Here is a 22,068-nt window from a genome sequence, read left to right on the forward strand (position 1 = left end):
TTAGATGGAAGAGTGAAAAACACATGCAATGAATTAGGATAGTTTGAAGAAGCAAGTCTGAATAGTGAATTCAAAGTGCAAGGCCGCAGCCACGAGAGCGCTGCTGCAGAAAAATGATGAGAACCAAAGCGATGATTCCAAAAGGAACGACCACATCCCAAGGCCTCGAGTAGAATCCCAAGTCTGGATTAGCATAGTAGTATGTTTCCTTAACATCATAAGCCGGATAATTGTGTGCCCTGTACACATCATAAGCGTGAGGTACCACCCGAACTGCGCTAATCCCCACATAAAATGGCCACACCAGAGCTTCCCCTTGTGGAACAAGGAAGCCATTATTCAGCACCACTTGTGGAACAAGGAAGCCATCAACAATCAAACCACCATAATACCTTAGACCTCCCCACACACTATACTTGTTCCACACCAAACCAAGCAAGCCACCTACAACATACAACGACACCAACACGCACCCGGGCTTCCTCTCGCCACCCCACGGGCTACTTCCATTCTGTTTGGCAGTCCAAACTAACTGGAGGAGGCGCAGTTGCAGCAGGAGCGCTGCCAAGGAGCTCAGCCTAACCGCCGCCTCATTCGCTTCAAGCCTTCCACCGTTGCCGCGGTGTCTCCTCGAGTGCACGTCTTCCAAGTTGAATATTAGCGGGAGCATGTGCGCCACGGAGAGTATTAGAAGCATCAAGAGTGAAATGGATGATGGCACCATGGAATACCTTCTCACGTGCCTTATCTGCAGCCCTACAAACACGCAGACGAGGGTGTTGGATATCAACACCATGGCCACCTCCATGTCCATTCTCCATACCGTGCGTGCAGCCTCCTCGACATAATAACCAGCGGAGCTCATTATCATGTCGTGGAAGTGAAGAGGGTCTGTTCTGGCTCGCGTGCTCGTGATGGTCCCCTTGGTACGGCCGCCTCTCTTTCCGGTGAGTGGAGAAAACTGGAGTGTCACAAGAATCTCACAGTCACCGGAAATATGAGCTGAGCTCTTTCCATATGGCTCCACCTTTCTGCACCCCACCATGCAGAGGTACCCGGTTTCGGCATCGTACACTCCTTCAGCTGTGATCTCCACTTCATAATTTCCATTGGTTGACCAGTCGAGACTCGTAAACAGAGAACCAAACTCGATCTCTGAAGAAGAGCTTAAGCTTATCATATAGCTGATTTTTGAGTGGGATGTGTTGGTGTTGGTGTGGTGAGCTTCACCACCAGAGATCATCATATACGCATCATTTCCGACCCAAAGAGGTGAAGCGGAGCCCCAACTGATTTGTTGGCCTCTGGAGTTTTCAACAGAAAGATCAAATCTCATATTACCAGAAAGCACATCAGGATATGTGTTCCTCCCCTTCTTCACCCGCTTTTTCGCGACGCATGAACTTCTGCTCACTTGATCCAATTTTGTGTACTCGTATCTCACGTCTGGGAGAGTGATGAGGCCAATCCCATCAGATTTTGTGAGATTCATATATGGGAAGTAGGTGGAGTTATGTCTGTGTCTCGTGCTCCAATATCGGCCAGCGAGTTTGGGCTCGTTTCTGACAGTGAAGATTGAAGTGTAGCTGAGGCTCAGCCTCATTGTACAGTCCAGTTGTTCATCTGCAGAGCGATTCAATGGATCAAGGAATCGGCAAGCAATGCCAAACAGCTCTTTCTTGTCATCGTCCCACGATGCCTCTCCAATGACAGTTGAATTAAGGCCGAAGGCTTGACCATATTTGGTATTCTGAAATGTGGCTATGTACCTCAGCTTTCTCTCAGCTGCAGAGCACTGGATTGGAGTGAAGAGCAGCAACCGCGGCAACGATGATCCATCGAGTGGAGAGCAATGCGCTTCCCTGCACTCTGCTCCATACTCAACCTCCAAAACTATCGATTCTCTCATCATCACCCAGCAATACTCGTGTCCCTCATTAGTTAGCCATGAGTTTCCTGCGACATCAGAGTCACTCGAAAACGTGCGGCCTTGATATACTACTTGTGAAAGAAGGGAGTAATTGTAGTTTGGAAGTACTGGGAAACTGAATATAGATAAAGGGTCGAAATAGCCAGGATCATTGGCACCAACAGTGCTCTTTAAGCTCCCACTAATGTAGGAATTATAAAGGATTGGATTATTCTTGGCTGTGTAGTTGAGATCAAGAACAGCATCAAGAATGATGGGGTTGCCCTCAACCACCCAAGGAGCAGATCCGACCATCAGGAGCTGCCTGGACTTGTCGGACCACAAACCTTCCAGCCAAAATCTGATCAGCCCTTGTGCTCTACTTGCAACGCGAGATGCAGCGTAGTTATGATGAGTTGAAGGAGGATCGCCGCCATACCAGTATGGAAATTGGATGAGCAAGTAAGCTCTGACTTGGTAGACGCCCGTTGAATTAGTTTTGCAGTGCTCCTGGATTTGTAATCTTGCATATTTCCTCGTAAAGTAGTAATGTGTAGTGTTGTGTGGAAACTTGCCAATAAGTGCTTCTTCACCTGTGTAATAAGATGTGAAAAAGGAAAGTGTAGAGTGTAATTCGTCAGCACTAACAGCGGGGCTGGATTTAGAAGCTTTGGAAGAAGAAGAAGAAGAAGAAGAAGAAGAAGAAGAAGAAGAAGAAGAAGAAGAAGAAGAAGAAGAAGAAGAAGAAGAAAAGGCCAAAAGAAACAAGCACAAGGAAATGCAAAATCGTGAAGACTGCATAATAGCAAAAGGGTTGAAAACTTGAAATGACACAAGCTCTGCAACAAGCGAATAGTTACATACAGCAAACTGGAGATGAAGAAGAACAACAAGTGCTCATAGTCAACTCCAAATTGCATCGTTTATCAACATCGATTTGCTGGCAGAATAAATTGAATTCACCTAATCATTTTGTTTTTGTTTTTTCTTGAAAACTGCTAATAAATTAATCCATTGAACAGGCTAGATTAAATTACAACTCTGAACAAATAGAATCTTTTGCTTGCGTCGGAATCATGAATGTGGTCGTATTACTTTACAATGGAAATGGTGTGAATATGTTTCGTGTCCTCATTCAGCCTGCTAAATGGATTAAATAATTAGCAGTTTACTTATGAAATGTGAAATATTAATTCAACTATTCTGCCACCAAATTGGAGGTCGCATAGATTATGCAATTTTGAGTTGACTATGACCACTTCTTCTTCTTCTTAATTTCTGTCGTAATTTGTTGCAGAGCTCGTAAGATTTCAACCCTTGTGCTTCTACAATGCAGTCTTGGCGGTTTTGCATTTCTTTGTGCCTGTTTCTCTTTGCTAGTATTTGCAAAAATCATGCCTTTTCCAAATCCGAAACTGATGATGACTCATATTCCAAATATTGTTCTGCCATAATTCCTCGTTACAACATCACTGCTCGCAGCAGCGACGACTCTCTACCTTCCCTTTCCACAACCTACTTCATCGGCGGCGGCAGCCTTCTACGGATAGATCCACACCATAATAGCTACTACGCTGATAAGAATCTCAGGCTTCGACTTCAACCGGATTTCTATCGAACTACCTCCGCCGGCGTCTACAAGGTCCAAGGCTTCCTATACATTCAATCTCCATACAACTACGATGATGTTACTACCAATTATAGCGACGGCCGATACAGTCGCCGTAGAAATCGAGCAAGCGGATCGATCAAGTTTCCGATGAACGGATTCTGGTCGGAGAAATCGAGGAAGCTCTGTATGATTGGATCCACTTGGTGGAGAGGCATCGACCGTGACGCTGTTCTGAAGCTCAAGTTTGCGGACGACGAGAATCCGACGATATATACGAGTGTCGTGAGCGGGAGTTTGGAGAGCAGAGCTTCTGCAAATGATCCGTCCTACTTCGACCCCATTCTGATTTTCGATTTTCTAGAAGTTTCCAACTACAAATACTCGTTGGTTACGGAGGAAGTCGGAAGAGTGTTTCCCAGCCGAAAAGATGAGTCGCTGAGTCTCGACGATACTGAGTTCTGCTCGGTGGTGATGAGGCGTCTCAAATGTCTGGAGTTGGAGTATGCAAAGGACTGCGCGGGGCCTCAGCCTCACCATTGTTCGCCACTCGGTGATGGTGATGGATTCTTGCCTCGCGCTCTCTTTCTCACTTCAATTCAGTGTCTCGAAGGATCCAAAAAGGCGAGGTGTTGAGAATAAAAAAAGTTAGTCAAAAGATAAAGTTAGTCAAAAGATAATCAAGGATCCCTTAATTATAGGGATCCTCATGATGTTGCAGGAATCTTCATAATGTTGTAGGGATCCTCATGATGTTGTAGGAATCCTCATGATGTTGTAGGGTTCCTCATGATGTTGTAGAATATCAGCTCCCTTTCTAAACACTATAAAAGGGGATGATTGTATCAGCAGGAAATATCAAGAAAAAGAAATACAAGAACAATATTCAAGAAACAAATTCTCTCTTCTATGATGATAACATGTTTTTTAACATGGTATCAGAGCAAGGTTAAATCCTTGAAACTCAGAAAATTATCATCATAGTTTCCAAATCCCTTACTCAAACCTTTTTTTTTTTCGATCAAACCTGTTCTTATCTCACGCTGTTTCTCCTGAAAACAAACCACAAAACAAAACATGTCAGAAGAAACCCAAATTACCGATCCAAAAACAACAGCCTCACAAGAATTATCACTACAGATTGCAAATTTAGTGCAAAACTCAAACACCATCTCGCTGGGAATCAAGCTTGATGGCAATAACTACGCCCTATGGGCTCGTCTCATGAAGGTGGCCATAGGGAGTAGAGGGAAATCCAGCCACATCACCGGCCGACCACCACCTCCAAAAACAACGGATCCCGACTACTACAAATGGGAGGAAACAGATCTATCAGTTTTTTCATGGCTCATACAAAACATGGAAACAAAGTTAGTGGTGAACTTTGCTCAACACCAAACGGCAAAAGTTGTCTGGGATAGCCTCGCTATCACCTATGGAAGCGGGGTCGATCCTTTTCAGATTTACGACCTTGAAGTTAAGGCCAACAAAGTAAGCCAAGGAGTACTTACTCTGGAGGATTATTGGAACGAACTGCAGGCGATTTGGCTCACCATCGATCGAAGGGAGCCGGATCCTCTCGGGTGTTGTGAAGAAGGAATCAATAAATACCAGAAATTAATCGAGAACCGGAGACTCTATCAATTCCTCTCTGGGTTGGATCGGAAATACGATAACATCCGCCGAGACATCCTCAAAGAAACACCCATTCCCTCAGCCGAATCGGCTTTTTCAAAAGTAAGACGAGAGGCCGCCCGGCTACAGATCCTGCAGCCGGCAACCAACTCTACCGAAAATAAAGGCTCATCATCGGGAGAAATAGGGGCTGGACTCGCCTCCTCCCGCCACCACTCTGGAACCAGCGGCCGACCACCCCACGCTGCCAGCACCTCCGGCGGCAGAGGTCCCGGCTTACCATTTTCGAAACCAAAAAGGGAGGACAAATCGAAGCTCATTTGCACAAACTGTGGAATGACGAGGCACACCAAAGAAGGGTGCTTTCGACTCATCGGCTACCCCGAATGGTGGGAAGCAAAAGGGAAGGCAGCGGCCGGCGTTGATGGCCGAGAGACCGCCGGATCGGCGGTAGCCGTGGGTGGAGCCGAGATTTCCGCCGTGGGTGGAGCCGAGAGAGGCGTAACCGCGACCGCCTTCCCAGGCCGAGATGGCCGAGGAAACATCAGGCTGTCGACTGCCGGAGCCTATGCCGGCGTTAATGGAGGCGGAACCGAGAGAGGAAAGGAGGAATCAGCGGCTGATTCCAGTCAAAGGGAGAGAGAGGCGAGATTGTTCGGTCAAAGGGAGGAAATATTAGGTATAGGGTTTGATGAATATCCATCAAACCCTCCCATTTTTGCCTTCTCTCAATTTCAGTCCCCTATTTTTCGAAAATTGCAAAAGAAACCCCATTTTTTTGAGTCTAGTCCCTCAAGTTTAGGGAAATCCCAGAATGAACCCCATGTTATTCAAAACAGCCCCACAGTTATGCAAAAGTCTAATTTTGACCCTAAACTTTGTGAAAATTCGAAAAAAACCCCTACTGCATGTCAAGTCTCAAATAAACAAATCAGTAGGAACAAAAATTGGATTTTTGATTGTGGGGCTACAGACACTATGACTTTTGATAAATCAGATATACTTGAGTCATCAAAATCCTTTAGAACTCATGTGCAAACTGCTAATGGTGACTTAACTCAAGTAGAAGGGGCCGGAAATATAGAAATTACCCCAACCTTGCGATTATCCAATTGTCTATATGTTCCGTCCCTATCTCATAAGTTGTTGTCAATTAGTCATGTTACCAAAGAACTCAATTGTACCATGCTAATGCATCCTCACTTCTGTTTTCTTCAGGATATCAGGACGGGGGAGATTATTGGGCGTGGCACTGAGAAAAATGGACTGTACTATGTGGATGAGATTGCTCAAAAAGGCAATGTGATGCTGGCTCACGGAACTGCAAACCGGGAAGCTTGGCTTTGGCATCGTCGGTTAGGACATCCTTCCACGGGATACCTTAAACTTTTATTTCCAAAATTACTCCAAAGTGATACTCTTTCTTGTGAGACGTGTATCTTAGCTAAAAGCCATAGACAATCTTTCAAATCAAATGATACACAAGTGAACTCTATGTTTTCTTTAGTTCATTCTGACGTTTGGGGTCCTTCGCCCGTGATAGGGGGACAAGGTTTTAAATATTTTTTGTTATTTATTGATGATTGCACTAGGATGACATGGGTATATTTTTTAAAACACAAATCTGAAGTTTTTGAAAAATTTACTCATTTCCATACTATGGCTCAAACTCAGTTTCAGAAAAACATACAAACCCTTAGAACCGACAATGGGGGGGAATTTGTTAATAATTCCATGAAAATTTTTTGTCAAACAAAAGGGATTATTCATCAAACTACTTGCCCCCACACTCCTGAACAAAACGGAGTTGCCGAAAGAAAAAACCGAATTTTACTTGAAATGACTCGTTCTATGATGATTGAGTCTCATGTTCCCTCCTCGTTTTGGCCCGAGGCTGTGGCAACCTCGGTTTACCTTGTCAACCGTCTCCCTACTAGGACTCTTAAACTTAAAACCCCATTACAGAAATTGTCTACCCTGGCTTCCATACCTATTGCCCTTACACTTCAACCACGGGTCTTTGGGTGCTCTGTTTTCGTTCACATTCCTAAACATGAACGCACCAAACTCTCTCCTTGTGCAGTCAAGTGTGTGTTTGTAGGATATGGGGTTAATCAAAAAGGATATAGGTGTTACAATTCCAAAACCCGTCAAATTATCACCACCATGAACTGTGATTTCCTTGAAACTGAGTATTTTTACAATAACCACCTTACCAGTCAGGGGGAGAGTGAGAGTGAGATTGACTTGTTAAGTTGGTTACCAATGCCAAACAGCCCGGAAGCAGATCCAACAGAAAAAGTTAACCTTGCCACAGAGCAAACTCCATCCACTACTGTACAAAGTCCGCCTAGTCCGCCTCCTCAGTCAATATCTCCTCCGCCGCTGGTATCTGAGGTAAACACCCCTGAACTTACCACTGAGATTTATGGTTTCACTGATCATATGTCTCAAGATGTTGAAAGGAATCAGGGAGAGAATCAATGCCTTGTTGAAAGGGATCATGAGGAGAATACAGCAAATGGAGGTACAAAGGGATATGTTCTACCACCCAGGAGTACTCGGGGTATCCCTCCCAAACGGTATTCCCCGGAAAAGTTTGGGAAGAATTCTCGGTACGCAATTGGGAATGTAGCAAAAGGAAACATATCCAAAACCGCCGCAGCTTATGAGGCGGCCCTGTATGATGAAGAAATACCACAAACAGCAGAACAGGCTCTGAAAAGTGAACACTGGAGAGATGCCATGAAGAAAGAAATAAGTGCACTGAATCGAAACCATACATGGGAGAAGTGTAGACTACCAAAAGGGAAGAAAACTGTTGGATGCAGATGGGTCTTCACAATCAAAAGGAGACCGGATGGATCTATTGAGCGTTACAAAGCTCGATTGGTCGCAAAAGGATACACACAGATGTATGGAATCGACTATGAGGAGACCTTCTCACCTGTTGCAAAGATGAACACTGTCAGAGTGCTCCTCTCAATTGCTGCTAATAAGGACTGGGATCTTCATCAGTTCGATGTTACAAATGCTTTCCTACATGGAGAGCTTGAAGAAGAGAGAGAAGTCTACATGGAGGTGCCTCAAGGCTTTTCAGGAGATTTTGGAGAGGGTGAAGTTTGCAAGTTGAAAAAAACCTTATATGGGCTCAAGCAGTCTCCTAGAGCTTGGTTTGGAAGATTCACCGCAGCCATGAAGAAGTTTGGGTACCAGCAAAGCAACTCAGATCACACCTTATTCTTAAAGAAACGAGGTGATCTAATCTCTTGTTTGGTTATTTATGTTGATGACATGATTATAACAGGGGATGACACAGAGGAGATTCAAAAGTTGAAAGAAAGCTTGTTCAAAGAGTTCGAAATGAAGGACTTAGGAAAACTAAAATACTTCCTCGGAATTGAAGTTCTCAGATCAAAGAAGGGGATCTTCATCAACCAGAAGAAGTATACTCTAGATCTCCTAGCTGAAACTGGGATGCTAGATTGCAAGCCAGCAGAAACTCCTATGATCGTAAATCATGGGCTACAAATTGTGGAAGGAGCTCAGTTAGCCGATCGAGGACAATATCAGCGTCTGGTAGGGAAACTTATCTATCTTTCCCATACTCGACCTGACATTGCTTATGCTGTTGGTGTTGTTAGCCAATTCATGCACCAACCACAGGCTGACCACATGGAAGCTGCGCTCAGAATTGTGAGATATTTAAAGAAGACTTTTGACTATGGAGTGCTGTTCAAGAAGACTGAACACCTCGAGGTACAAGCTTACACAGATGCTGACTGGGCTGGAAACCCAGTAGACAGGAAGTCAACAGCTGGATACTTTGCATTCATCGGAGGGAATCTTGTCTCATGGAGGAGTAAGAAACAAAAGGTGGTAGCTCTCTCAAGTGCAGAATCAGAATTCAGAGGGATCAAGAGTGGGTTAACCGAAGTCCTTTGGCTAAGAAGATTGTTGATGGAATTAGGACTTCACTCAACAAAGACGTGTCAAATGTACTGCGACAACAAGGCTGCCATCAGCATATCTGAGAACCCAGTTCAACATGACAGAACTAAACATGTCGAAGTGGATAGGCACTTCATCAAAGAAAAGATTGAGGAAAAGATTGTGGAGCTCCCGTTCGTGAGGTCCGAAGATCAGCTCGCCGATATCCTAACCAAAGCTGTAGATTTCAAAAGTTTCTCAGAAGTTCTTTCCAAGTTGAGTATCGGAAATCCCGTCACTCAACTTGAGGGGGAGTGTTGAGAATAAAAAAAGTTAGTCAAAAGATAAAGTTAGTCAAAAGATAATCAAGGATCCCTTAATTATAGGGATCCTCATGATGTTGCAGGAATCTTCATAATGTTGTAGGGATCCTCATGATGTTGTAGGAATCCTCATGATGTTGTAGGGTTCCTCATGATGTTGTAGAATATCAGCTCCCTTTCTAAACACTATAAAAGGGGATGATTGTATCAGCAGGAAATATCAAGAAAAAGAAATACAAGAACAATATTCAAGAAACAAATTCTCTCTTCTATGATGATAACATGTTTTTTAACACGAGGTTCATGGCCACGTTTCTAAATCGTTTGGGTGGTTTTTATGATAACTTTGTTCTCGGCTTGACGGTGATCGGGGAGGCGTCGTGGGATGATGAGAGCAACAGATTGATCGGCGTGGCGTGTGGAATCTTGAATCCTTCTTATGAATTGGGAAATGTTGTGGGGAATTGCACAACCAGGTTGATTCTCAGGTTCCCTTCTTTCCTCACTATGAGAAATGATGCCAAAATCGCTGGACAGATATGGAGCTCCAAAGGCTACTTCAAACAGATTAATCTCACCACTAGCCATCAAAATCACGTCGAGGCTTTACCGGAGCAGAGATATGAATACACAGAGTTGGATAAAGCAAGAAAGTCTTGCACCAAAAAGGCAGCCAAGAAGGGGGATTTGTTTCCTGATGGGCAGTCCCCAGATATGAGATTTGATATGATCATCAAAAACGGCAAAGGCCAAGAATTGGCATGGGCATCTGCTACACCCCTTTGGGTTGGAAATGATTCATACCAAGGTGGCGAAGGCGGCGATGTGCTTATTGCAGCACAACCCGTTGAAACGGTGCCTTATACGGTTGCTCAATCTGCTGCGGTTCTTGAACCTGTTCAGAAACTGGTCTCCACCACTTCTTCAACTACAAAGATAAGCTACAAAATAAGAATCAACCGTAACTACAAAGCTGAACTACAAAGCTCCAGCAATAATATCATATCACCCATTCTTAATTGGCCGGTGAGTCTTGATGATGGAGTGGAGATCACAGCTGAAGGAGTGTATGATGCTGCAAATGGGCACCTCTGCATGATGGGGTGCAGAAGGCTTGTTCAGAATTCAACATACTCTTTCAAAGACTGCGACATTGTGGTTGAATTCAACTTGCCTCCGTTGAATAGGGAGAGAGGAAGTCTTACAAAGGGGGTCATTAGAAGCACGCGACTAAAAGAGGATCCGCTTCACTTTGATGATCTCATACTCCACTCCTATGCTTACTATCGCGGAGAAGCTGAGCGATCCATATGGAGAATGGACTTGGAGATCGCGATGGTGTTGATATCCAACACGCTCACGTGCATCTTCGTGGCTCTGCAAATCTTCCATGTCAAGAGGAACCCTGAGGTACCCTCTTCTGTCTCACTAGGCATGCTTGTAGTACTCTCTATAGGGCACATGATTCCGCTCGTCTTGAACTTTGAGGCCGTGTTTTTGGGAGACCGCAATAAGAGAACACTGGAATTTGGTAGTGGCGGAAGGCTTGAAGCTAATGAAGTTGCAGTCAGGGTGATCACAATGGTAGCACTGCTGCTGCAACTGCGCCTTTTCCAATTAATTTGGACCGCGAAACAGAGTAAGGAAATCCCGTGGAGCGAAGAGAAGAAGGCCGGTTTTGTTTCCTTGATGTTGTACGTTATAGGTGCATTGCTCACTTTACTTCTGAATAGGATGAGGCAGACATATGCTGTTTGGGGCGTTTTATGGTCTTATGCTGGTCTGATTCTTGACGGCTTCCTTGTTCCACAAATCCTGCTCAATGTGTTGAGGGGTTCAGCAGAGAAGGCCTTGTCTCATCCATTCTACGTTGGGACAAGCGCGGTTCGACTAGTGCCCCATGCTTATAACCAGTACAGGGCTCACAACTACCCCAAGTATGATCTGAATGCAACATACTACTATGCCAATCCTGCTGCAGATATGTACTCCACTGCTTGGGACATCATAATCCCTTGTGGGGTTATCTTGTTGGCTGTGATTGTGTTTGTGCAGCAGCGGCATGGTGGTCGCTGCATCCTTCCTAGAAGATTGAGGGCTTTGGAGATGCATGAAAATGTGCCTATAACTGATAATCACTACAGAGTACTTTGTTGAACATTATATGCTCATTTGAAGGAGATATTTGTATTTCTTTCTTTCCCTAGTAATTTTTATTTTCGGAATCAGATTTATGCTCGTGTAATTTACATATTTAATTCGAGTATTGTTTAGTTTATAACTTAGTTTTTGGATTTTCCTTTTATAGTAAAATGATACAAAATCTGCAAAAAAAGCTAAAAACTATTGATACGGAATAATATCAACTCCCAAATAATGGGTTGAATCCAACAACATGATTCACATAAAATCAGGTATCAAAAGACTTAGAAGGTTCTGAGAGAGCATTGAAAGCGTTCATCTCCAAAATCTCCTCACGACCTGCCTCAAATGGACCTCAAAATCCTGTCATGAGTTAGAAGCTATGCATCAAGGCTCACTGTCACTACAAGGTCCTGATGAAAGTATGAAATATCTTATAACTGAATTTTGGATATACGATTGTCCTCTCCTATTTTCGACAAAAATATCAGTACTTGCTACAGTATTAGATCCTTGAGGGTTGAAAGGACAGGTGTATGGGGGGAATACACCTGTAGGCTATTTTTCAAATGTTTACTTAAAACAAACACCTTTGTACTGAAAGACAGTTTTACTGCTTTGAAAGTTTGCGGTTCAATTGACAAGAGGTGGCAGCTGATATTGAAACAAAGGTTCAGTGGGTGACTTCAGTTAATTGAGCTGGTCAATTAACTTTAGTCCAAGTAAAGCTTCAGTCGTAAGTAAAACAGAGTAGAGTTACTTATTTAACTTACTATCTAAAGATTGATCAGTTAAACCTATAACTCTAGCAGCGGAATATTAAACTTAGTGAAATAGCCTTGAAAGATTTTCTTCACAGAGAATCCATTAGTTACTCTTTTCAGATAGTCAGTATTAGAGAAACAGAGATATGCGCAAGTACTAAATATAAAAGCAAGTAAGAACACAAGGAATTTTTACGTGGTTCGGAAAACAACGTTCCTACATCCACGGCCAGATGATTAGTCTGACAAACACTATGGGCATGTGCTTACGGGTGCACAACAAACCTAACCACGATGCTTACGGGTGCAACGCAAACCTATCTGCAATGCTTACGGGTGAAAAACAACCTATACTGAAAAGAAACTCCTTACAGCAACCAACTCATTGAGTTGGATTTACACACTTAGCTTGCGGGTGCTAAGTAACCTAACTGTTTAGTTTACTGGTACTAAACAACCACTGAGCTTGGTCTAAGTCTCAAGCTCGATTACAAACACTCTTCTCGCTCTTTTAAAAAGGGGTATTGTAATATACCAACTAGTCTTTTCTGGCTCAGGTACAAGGACATCTTCTTATAAAGTCAATGCTTCTGACTTCTTCATTGACTGCGGCATGTCTTGGAATTTATTCATGTGGCCTTTCTTTCTTCAGTCATTCTTGATGCAGTTTCCTTTAGTTAGGAGCTTTTAGTTGAGTCTGCATCTTCCGCATGTTCTAGACTCGTGTGGAGTCTTTTTGTCAAACACTTCTTCAGTCGAGACGATGTCTTTAGTTATTTCAATTTTCTTGATCCTTCAAGCTATACAAAGAACTTAAGACAGTTAAGATCATAGGAGCATCATCAGCTAGCTAGAGTGTAACTTTGGGTGGTTTTGATATCATCAAAACATAAGGGTTTAAATATATCTTTCTTTTTTCAACAATATTAGATAAAAAAAAGCTAGTCGCATAAAATATAACAATGAAAAATTAAAAAAACTTAAATATAGTTATTATACAATGTAATTATACGTATATGAGTGCGGGTGGAATCTATATATATATAACTTAGTAAAAATAGGTAAATATTGTACTCAAGTCAAGACCTTGACTTTATGTTGATCGAATATGTCAATTAAATGCATTCCTATTTATAGTAGTTAAAATATTAATTTTAAAATGTATAAGTTTGATGAGTTATACTAGATTCACGTCATAATGGAGATATGCTTTTACTTGGGTTAGAAAGTGGGGGCTTACATAGTCCCTTTAAAAAAATGTCAAGTGATTACATACCCTTCTGTCATAAAGAGTCAATACATAAGAATATAGCCTATTTGGTAAAATATATGAATTTTTTATCAACCTTCATAAACTATAAGTTTGATAGCCAGTTTTTAAGGTGAAAAGTCTAAAATATCCTTAAAAGGTGTTGATATTGACTTGGATAAATATATAAGTTTTTCTCATTTATTTTCTTGTACTTGTTGAGTGACTTTTTAATAAAAAAAAAAACAAAAAAGAAAAAAATCAATCGAGAATAAATTGGTTGGCAAAAACTTTCCCTACACAACTACACATTTATGAATAAAATCAAATCTCAACAACAAACATTTAGTTCATTTATTGGATCGTACATTTCGCATTCATTAAGGTATTTTTCTGAACTTCATTTTGATTAAGGTTGCTGAAACACAAATCATTCAAAAACCTTAAATTGAGAAACACAAAAAAATGCATTAGAAACACTCCCGAAAATTTGTTTATTAATTCATCCATGATTTGCCAATGTAAGATAGAATTTTAATCTGAAGTTGAGGATTCAAGAATAGTACCTAAGGTATGAAAATTGTTAAACTTTTATGCATGTTCTTACATACATGGTTGGCGTACACTATTACTTTTTTTTGTTTAGATCGAAGATGTTATTATGATAATTTTATGCTTAAAGAATATTAATTTAATGGTTGGGATAATTTATTGGGCGAATAACACATTAATTCGATATTAATTTAAACGTCGGAGGTCCTTCCATCGACACCCCCATTGGTGCTCCTCGGAGGGCTCTAACGTTGTTCGTGGTTTCAGATTGCTAGTGTATGTTGATCCAAACGTGACTGACATCACCCTCCATAAAACAACAACGACAATATATGATATCACATTGTCGCCGTTAAAATAAATTAAAGCATAAGGATATAATAGGCAAACCAATTTTGTAAAACAACACTCTTTTATAATATGTATAGATAAATGGTTAATCATATTTGTATCTCCAACTTTCAGCTTTAAATTTTCAAAAAATATCTCGTACTTTCTTTTTCTGTTCAAATACCCTTATCATTAATGATTGTCCAAAAAATATCTCGTTGTACAAAATCTGGCTATACAATGACGAATCACCTTGCCAGATTCTTAGTGTTATTATGTGGAAACTTTTTTTCAACCTCGCTAATAAAATAACATTGTTCAGCCTAAAAATTCGGCAAGGTGAATCCTGGTTCTGTTGGCGAATTTTGCAAAGCTTAACATTAATGAGAAACGCTGAAAGTTGAAGTTTTTCAATAACAAATGAAAATTTAAAATATTTTTAAAGGAAACGTTGAAAGTTAGAAACATAAAATATAATTAATTTTAGTATAAATGAAAATAAATAGATGTACATCATGTGCATCACACGGTTGTGATACTGGTAGGGTATAAAAATGAGCAAGTCTTCCCCCAATAATTGTTATCACTTTATAGACTAGAAATTAATGAGTCTATAATTTTGCACTTATTTGGTATAGAAATGAACAAGTCTTCTCCCAATAACCATCGTCATTTTATAGACTATGAAAATTAACGAGTCGACAATTTTGCACCTACTTTGCAGTAAGATCTGAATATATACTTGCAAGGTTTTTTTTAGAGGGAATCACTCACGGAGATGGAGGTGCGATGCATGCTATAACATACACTCTCTCCATCTACAAAAACATGAATATTTTGTCATTTTGGGCGTCTCAAAAAAAAATATACATATTTTTTTATTATAAACTACCTTACCACAATCTATTTACTTTTCTCTCTATTTTTCATAAAGTGAAACTCAGTTTTCACTCATAATACACTTTTATCTAACGTTTTATAAAACTCGAACCACTTACAAATATTCATGTTTTTGTGAGACGAAGAGAATATATCATGACAGATAAAAAAGAGAGGTGACGAATTATTGAACCGCGGTTGTAACAGATTCGCCCAACACTAATAATCACACTTAGTTAAGATCAAGTTAATCCGCTTGAAAAAAAAAGGACTCGCTACGAATTTGCTCACGAGCTAATAAAACGTATATTAATTAACAACAATTTATATATAAATATAAATATATATATATATATATATATATATATAGGGAGAGGTTCAAGAAAGAACCATAATAAAAGAAGACCGGAGAACCATTTTCAGCCATTCGATCATCAAGATCTACGGTGGATGCATCATCTTGTTGGATGAATGCAGATCCTGGGTTCGAATCCTGAAGGGAGCATTTTTTTAAATTTTTTTAGTGCATTAATTTTAACAGCGAATGCATTAATTTTCACAGTGGATGCATTAGATTTGATGGTTCTCCCGTTCTCACAAATAATGTAGTTCTCTCTAGATACACACCCTATATATATATATATATATATATATATAGATACTATATATATATATATATATATATATATATATAGGGGGCCGCTCCAATGAGACCCCCTATCTTTAGTGAGATTTAGGGCACGATCTGGTGCGTTTATTTTTTCAATCCTATGGCTAGATTTTTTTTGATTTTATTTATTATTTAATTCCATAAAGGTTAGACTTGTCATTGTTAATTTTTCCATATCCTTATTAGATTCTTTTCGTATCTTACACCTTTTCATATCTTAATTATTATTTTTATTTATGTTAATTTTTATTTCATACATATCTTTGACGTGGGAAGTAATTATTTTTAATCTGCTCATATTTTGCAATCGAAAATCTTCTTTGCTCATATATACCTCTCATGGAGAATTCCGGTAAGTTTTTGAATTTGTTTTTTTTTTTTTTTTTGCATAATTTTTTTGGATCATCTTAAGATTTAATAGTTTTCGTAGTTTTCGTTTTTTGATTTCTCTTTATTTTGCAATCTGTATTCCTTTCACACGCCTTCTAATTTTTTTTATTTTTTTTTTTTTTTTTTTTTTTTTTGCAGAACTTGATTCTCCCAAAGAAGAGGCCGCACATACCGTTGCACAAGTAAAAGACAAGGGTATGGTAAAGATAAATTGATTGAAGGTGCGTTATTTGTCAATAGTTTGATTTTATTCATTATGCTTTGGATATTATGCATCAGAATTTACATTAGTTTATAATGTATAGTGTATTGTATTTGTTCAATTAATTTTTTTCCTGAGTTTGTATTTGTTCAGTAATTGTTTTTGCACAAAAACCCTAATATATATTCTTTCGCATTTTTTCATTATCAAATTCTTAATTTCCAATACAGTATATTAATTTTTGCTAACATAGTTAGTAATATTTGTTGTCTTATTCAGTAAAACCATGTATTGTTCAATACATTTTTTAATACTATTTTATAATTTATATATGTAGTGCCTATTAATGATTCCGAAAATGATTCGCATGAAGAATTATTTTTTCTTGAATGGGATGATTCTCTAAAACCCCGGATTGGTCTAGTGTTTCCTACCTTGGGAAGTAGGAGAGAAATTTTATGATGATTATGCTGGTTATTGTGGATTTGAAACTAGAAAAAGCACAATCAGACGAGCGAAGGATGGAACGATTTGCAAGAGGTGGTGTTTGTGCAATCGTGAAGGTTTGAGGATAAGCCTGACCCCTTAGCTGTCCATACAGTCGCATTAATAATTTTAAATTTTAGATGTTTATATATTATATGAATTTTCTAGTTTGAATTGAGTTTTAATAATTTTATGTACTAACAGAGCTTCTGTAATTGTTAATTAGTCAGTATAAAATATTGTTTGGCATTAACTATGGATTGTTTGGCATCGACTATGGATTTTATCAGTAAATTTTTTATAGTCTACTGAATGAATTTATGTTAGTTCATTTTCGATTGTTACATTTTTATTTGTTATTTTAAAAAAGTTAATCTCTATGCAACTATAGAAATCTATATTTTATTCAATATGCAGCCATGCTTGTTCATATGTATTGTTTAAAAATACAATATCCAATAATATTATTTATCCACCAGATGGAACTCATTCAATAGTTTTATATTATGTGATGTGTCATAATAATGTATAATACACACTGAATAAGATTATAATACATGATGTACAAAATCAGATTTACGCATTCAATTCGATTACAAATAGAACTAAGTTGCGGAGAATAGTTTTACACTATGCTGATCTGCTAATAGTAGTTAGTGAATAATGCATATATTCATGAGAATAAAACATAGTACTATGTAGTGAATATAAATAATTTTATTTATTCATATATTTATGTGGTTACAGTTATGAATAACTATTAATGAATAATAATTACATTCATTAGAATAAAACATCATATGTAATGAACAAATTATTAATCATTGTGTACCTTTGTAACATTTATAACAAATATTTATAAATAAGACTTTCCCCAAATTGAATAACGTGCTCATAATTTAATGCAGGGGTTATTGTTGAAAAATACATGTAGTTTGTTAATTTTCTGGCTTATAACATAACCTTATAATTTGACCAAAAAATACACCAAGTTTCAATTGCGATTAAAACTTGGTGTATTTTCTGGTCAGACTATAAAGTCATGTTATAATTACGATTAAATTGAAAATATGTGTATTTTCTGATCAAATTATAAGGTCATGTTATAAACCAGAAAATTAACAAACTACATATATTTTCCGGCACTAACCCCTTTAATGAATAATGCATATATTCATGAGAATAAAACATAATATGTAGTGAATATAAATAATTTTTTTTGTGTTTTATGTGACTATAATTATAAATAACGATTACATTAATTAAAATAAAACATGATATATAGTGAAGCGATGTCGAACGCAGAAAACTACAGCACACCAAGAATAAATGTCCTGAACAAGTAACAAAATTTAAATGGTTTTTACAACTCAAGTTATCAAACAAATAGACTTCTACATCAGTAAAAGTCGAAGCCAACACCATTCACTTGGTAACCTTGGCACCACTCAAATCCTTCTTCTCAATGCTCTTAATGACACCAACAACAAAAGTCTGTCGCATATCATGGCCAAGTGATGAAAGATCCAACCTACATTTACTATAATATGAGATATGTTCATGAACAAATTAGATGCATTAAATTCATATCCTATCGCATAAGAATTAACAACTGATGAATAAAATTTAAATTTTGGTGTACTAAAAAACTACAAAAAAATAAAATAAAATAAAATAAATCATACCAGTTTTCATCATTAAAATCCATCTGTAAATAAATTCACAAGAACAAGTTCATATTTAACAAATTCTCCACATTATCGTTCAACCTAGATTGTCCTTACGCCGTGCAATCGCATTAGAACACTCACCTGCATTTACTATTACATGTTATTCTAATGCATAATACATAAGTTTAACTGAATATAAAAAAACTACTGACAAATAACACACATTCGATTAATTTTTCTTTACCCTTATTTTTTCCTTGTCCAGCCATACGTGATGCATCGACTTTGCCTTAACCAGGTTCTGGAAATAAAAAATAAAGCACTGTTTTGCAACTAATATATTTGTATATCAACAACAAAAATAGAGATATCATAGTTAATAAGCCTAAACAGATACCAACAGAAGAATATATATGAACAAGTTTATTCACAAGAAATCTTTACCTCTCATTCCTCCTTTGTTGACAATCGTAAGCCTGCACAATTTCATTTGCATAAAAGAATAAAAGAAATAGATCTCATTTTTCACTTCGTTTTATAACTAACACCATACAAAGTTAAAATAAGATAACAAAATATATTGAATAAAATACGTTTTTGATGAATAAAAAATATTTCAATATGAATAAAGTTAAACTTCAATCAATTCATTCCCCTACAATCATAAATAAGAAGCTTAATCAGGAACACAATTTTTTTTTTTTGAAGAAAACAAGATTAAAGATAATGAGAAATTCTATCAAGCAATTCGTCGAGCAAGTGATATGTAGAACTTAAAAATTGATTTCTAGCATTCATGAAGAGTGAAGCTCATCAGCCAATACCACCAAATTGATTTAAGAACAATTTCCTACATTTTCTTCATTGTTCTTTGTAAGTTGTCAACACCATTTAAGAATAATCCCTATAGTTGCCCCTAATCTAAATTTTGTAAAGAAAAATGAATAATATTTTCTGATAAACCAAAAAAAAATTATGCGCTCAAAACACCAAATCATGACTCACTCATAATTTCCCAACAAATGAACTGAAATTAAACAAACGGAAAACCCAAACTATGCAAGAAGAAAAATCCCCAAATTCCACAAATATGACCTAATTAACTACAGAGCATATGCTCTTGATCTGACCAGTGAAATCGTTCAACACGTCGATCTGCCCCATTTTAACCATCGACGCCACAAAATCCTCAAAGATTATATATACTACTAATAAGAAAAAGAGTAACGAAAAAAAAACCTATTCTTTATTTTGCCGACTTTATTCACCAAGTTCTTCTTCTTCTACAATCAACCGACGAAAAAAAAGAAGTCAAAACCCTAAATCTAAACGCATAAGGAAGAAAAAGGTAAAATGAAGGAACTAAAAAAAAGTTAATGTAGCTGAAAATTACAACAGAGCCGCATGAGGGAGAAAATGTAATTTTCAGCAATTAATTAGCCACCGAGATTCAAGGGATCGGTTCAGACGCATTTTGGAGCAAATTACTGAACAATCCTTTTAGCAGTGTGAATGCAAAAGTAGACGGTTTAATAAAAAAATAGATTAAAAAATACCAAATAAATCTACACGGTTGGATCTATAAGATCCTATGGTTTATATTGTACCCTAATCCTAACACTTAAGGGGGGGTCTCACTGGAGCGCGCCCCTATATATATATATATATATATATATATATTGGGGAGGACTAGGATGAAAACAGTCCTTAGACTATAAAATAGGAATGATTTTGAACCATAGATTTAGGCTCTATCAACGGCCTGGATTTAATTTTGTTGATTCGTCCCAATTCATAACAGTTCTAGTAGAATTCATCCGATTATTTAATAGAAGGACATAATTGATATTATACACAAATTTGACTTTCCATTAGCAACCCCTTAATTTCCGAGATTCACACTCACTAATTAGGAAATTTAAATTTTGCTTTAATGTTTTCTGAATCTGTACAGATTTGTCATAATTTAATATGTATTGAAATCGCGATAATTCAATGAATGATATCCAATTTCATTTTTTTTTCTTTCTGCCAAATTAAACCCATATAAATATATTCTTAATTTTTGCACCCATAATTTTAAATAATAAATTTGATTCACTTTTATTTGAACCCTTAAATATTTCTATATAAATGGAAGAATGTTTAATTTGTGTATGAACCTATTGATGGTTCTGTATGAATCAACATGTGTATTATTCATTTAAAATGAACCTGATGATGGTGCTGTATGAATCAACGTGTGTACGATCCAATTTCATTTTTGTATGAATAAATATGTTTCTTGGTTTGAGTATTTAGTTTTATGTTTAATGATTTTTCTAACCTTATATGAATCAGCATGTGTATGATTCAATGGATATTTATAAATGCATCTATTGATGTTCGTGTATGAATCAGTTTAGATTTCTGTATGAATAAACATATTTTTCTGTATGATGCAGCATGTGAAAAGTTGTGAATGTAGTAATGTTTTTATTTTTTAATGTTTAAGTTTAATCTCAAATTTCATAAATTTGTGTAGATATGGAAAATAATATAAAAGTAAATTATGTAATCCCCAAATTTAAGGATTAACGGAATATTAAAGAATAAAATTACCATCCTCTCCTACACTATAATGGCGTGAATTTCAGATCTTAAAAATAAGATTAATTCTGGCCGTGTGATATTTTAAATCCAAGGGCCCATAGTTGTTCCTATTTTATAGCCTAAAATGTGTTTTTATTTTAGCCTCCCCCTATATATATATATATATATATATATATATATATATATATATATATATATATATATAGGGGCGCGCTCCAATGAGACTCCATATTTTTCGTGTAACATGAGTACAATGAATAAGACATATAATACTAATGAACAAAACGTATATCTAATTAACAAGATGTATATACTGATGAAAAATAAAATTTAAAAAATTCGTAATGAATAAGACATATATACTGATGAACAGGGCCGTATATACTGATGAAAAATGCAGTATATACTGATGAATAACAAAATTTAAAATATTATGCTCTCTCCAGGATTCGAACCCTGCGAAAAAAAATCACCCTCCAGATACAATATCAGCCATAAGATTGATAAAATAAACGCACCAAATCATGTCCTAGATCTCACTAAAATTAGGGGGTCTCATTGGAGCGGCCCCCTATATATATATATATATATATATCTATACTATATTAAAACAACAGTTTTCAATTAGAAATTGATTTCAATTTCAATGACAATTTTGTGATTTCTTACAAAAATAATGACTTATTGTATATATTCAAAAATTAAGTAACTAACTCAATTAAAATTGCATAACCCA

The 22,068-nt window shown here is 37.5% G+C and overlaps 2 protein-coding genes and 3 long non-coding RNA genes across 5 annotated transcripts; 2 read left to right on the top strand and 3 right to left on the bottom strand.

Annotated features, from left to right (window-relative positions):
* Window positions 1–70: 70 nt before the first annotated feature.
* LOC131008288 (uncharacterized) lies at window positions 71–2,810 on the bottom strand. Its single transcript, XM_057935175.1, has 2 exons — window positions 2,774–2,810; window positions 71–2,502 (listed from the first exon to the last, which is right to left on the bottom strand). Exons 1-2 carry the CDS (start codon window positions 2,808–2,810, stop codon window positions 71–73), a joined length of 2,469 nt encoding a protein of 822 aa, XP_057791158.1.
* Window positions 2,811–3,130: 320 nt separating this feature from the next.
* LOC131013311 (uncharacterized) lies at window positions 3,131–11,634 on the top strand. The gene is made up of 2 exons (XM_057941388.1): window positions 3,131–4,147; window positions 9,706–11,634. The coding sequence occupies exons 1-2, from the start codon at window positions 3,240–3,242 to the stop codon at window positions 11,561–11,563; spliced, it is 2,766 nt and encodes a 921-aa protein (XP_057797371.1). The 5' UTR covers window positions 3,131–3,239; the 3' UTR covers window positions 11,564–11,634.
* Window positions 4,151–5,650, bottom strand: LOC131013312 (uncharacterized). The gene is made up of 2 exons (XR_009097631.1): window positions 5,030–5,650; window positions 4,151–4,825 (listed from the first exon to the last, which is right to left on the bottom strand). It is a non-coding gene; the product is annotated as an uncharacterized LOC131013312 (long non-coding RNA).
* Window positions 11,635–16,233: 4,599 nt separating the features above from the next.
* Window positions 16,234–18,006, top strand: LOC131013313 (uncharacterized). The gene is made up of 3 exons (XR_009097632.1): window positions 16,234–16,344; window positions 16,521–16,603; window positions 16,922–18,006. It is a non-coding gene; the product is annotated as an uncharacterized LOC131013313 (long non-coding RNA).
* A 322-nt stretch (window positions 18,007–18,328) lies between these two features.
* Window positions 18,329–19,988, bottom strand: LOC131013314 (uncharacterized). The gene is made up of 3 exons (XR_009097633.1): window positions 18,985–19,988; window positions 18,756–18,881; window positions 18,329–18,601 (listed from the first exon to the last, which is right to left on the bottom strand). It is a non-coding gene; the product is annotated as an uncharacterized LOC131013314 (long non-coding RNA).
* Between the last annotated feature and the right edge of the window lie 2,080 nt (window positions 19,989–22,068).

The sequence above is a fragment of the Salvia miltiorrhiza genome, chromosome 2, assembly GCF_028751815.1.
Source record: "Salvia miltiorrhiza cultivar Shanhuang (shh) chromosome 2, IMPLAD_Smil_shh, whole genome shotgun sequence".
NCBI lineage: Eukaryota > Viridiplantae > Streptophyta > Magnoliopsida > Lamiales > Lamiaceae > Salvia > Salvia miltiorrhiza.

Bases quoted from the DNA above. Each gene is read 5' to 3' on its own strand.
- LOC131008288 (XM_057935175.1), bottom strand. From the start codon at position 2,810: ATGAGCACTTGTTGTTCTTCTTCATCTCCAGTTTGCT. The intron at 2,503-2,773 runs GTATGTAACTAT...CTTATTACACAG, and splicing joins TTCTTCATCTCCAGTTTGCT to GTGAAGAAGCACTTATTGGC.
- LOC131013311 (XM_057941388.1), top strand. From the start codon at position 3,240: ATGCAGTCTTGGCGGTTTTGCATTTCTTTGTGCCTGTTTCTCTTTGCT. The intron at 4,148-9,705 runs GTGTTGAGAATA...TTTTAACACGAG, and splicing joins GAAGGATCCAAAAAGGCGAG to GTTCATGGCCACGTTTCTAA.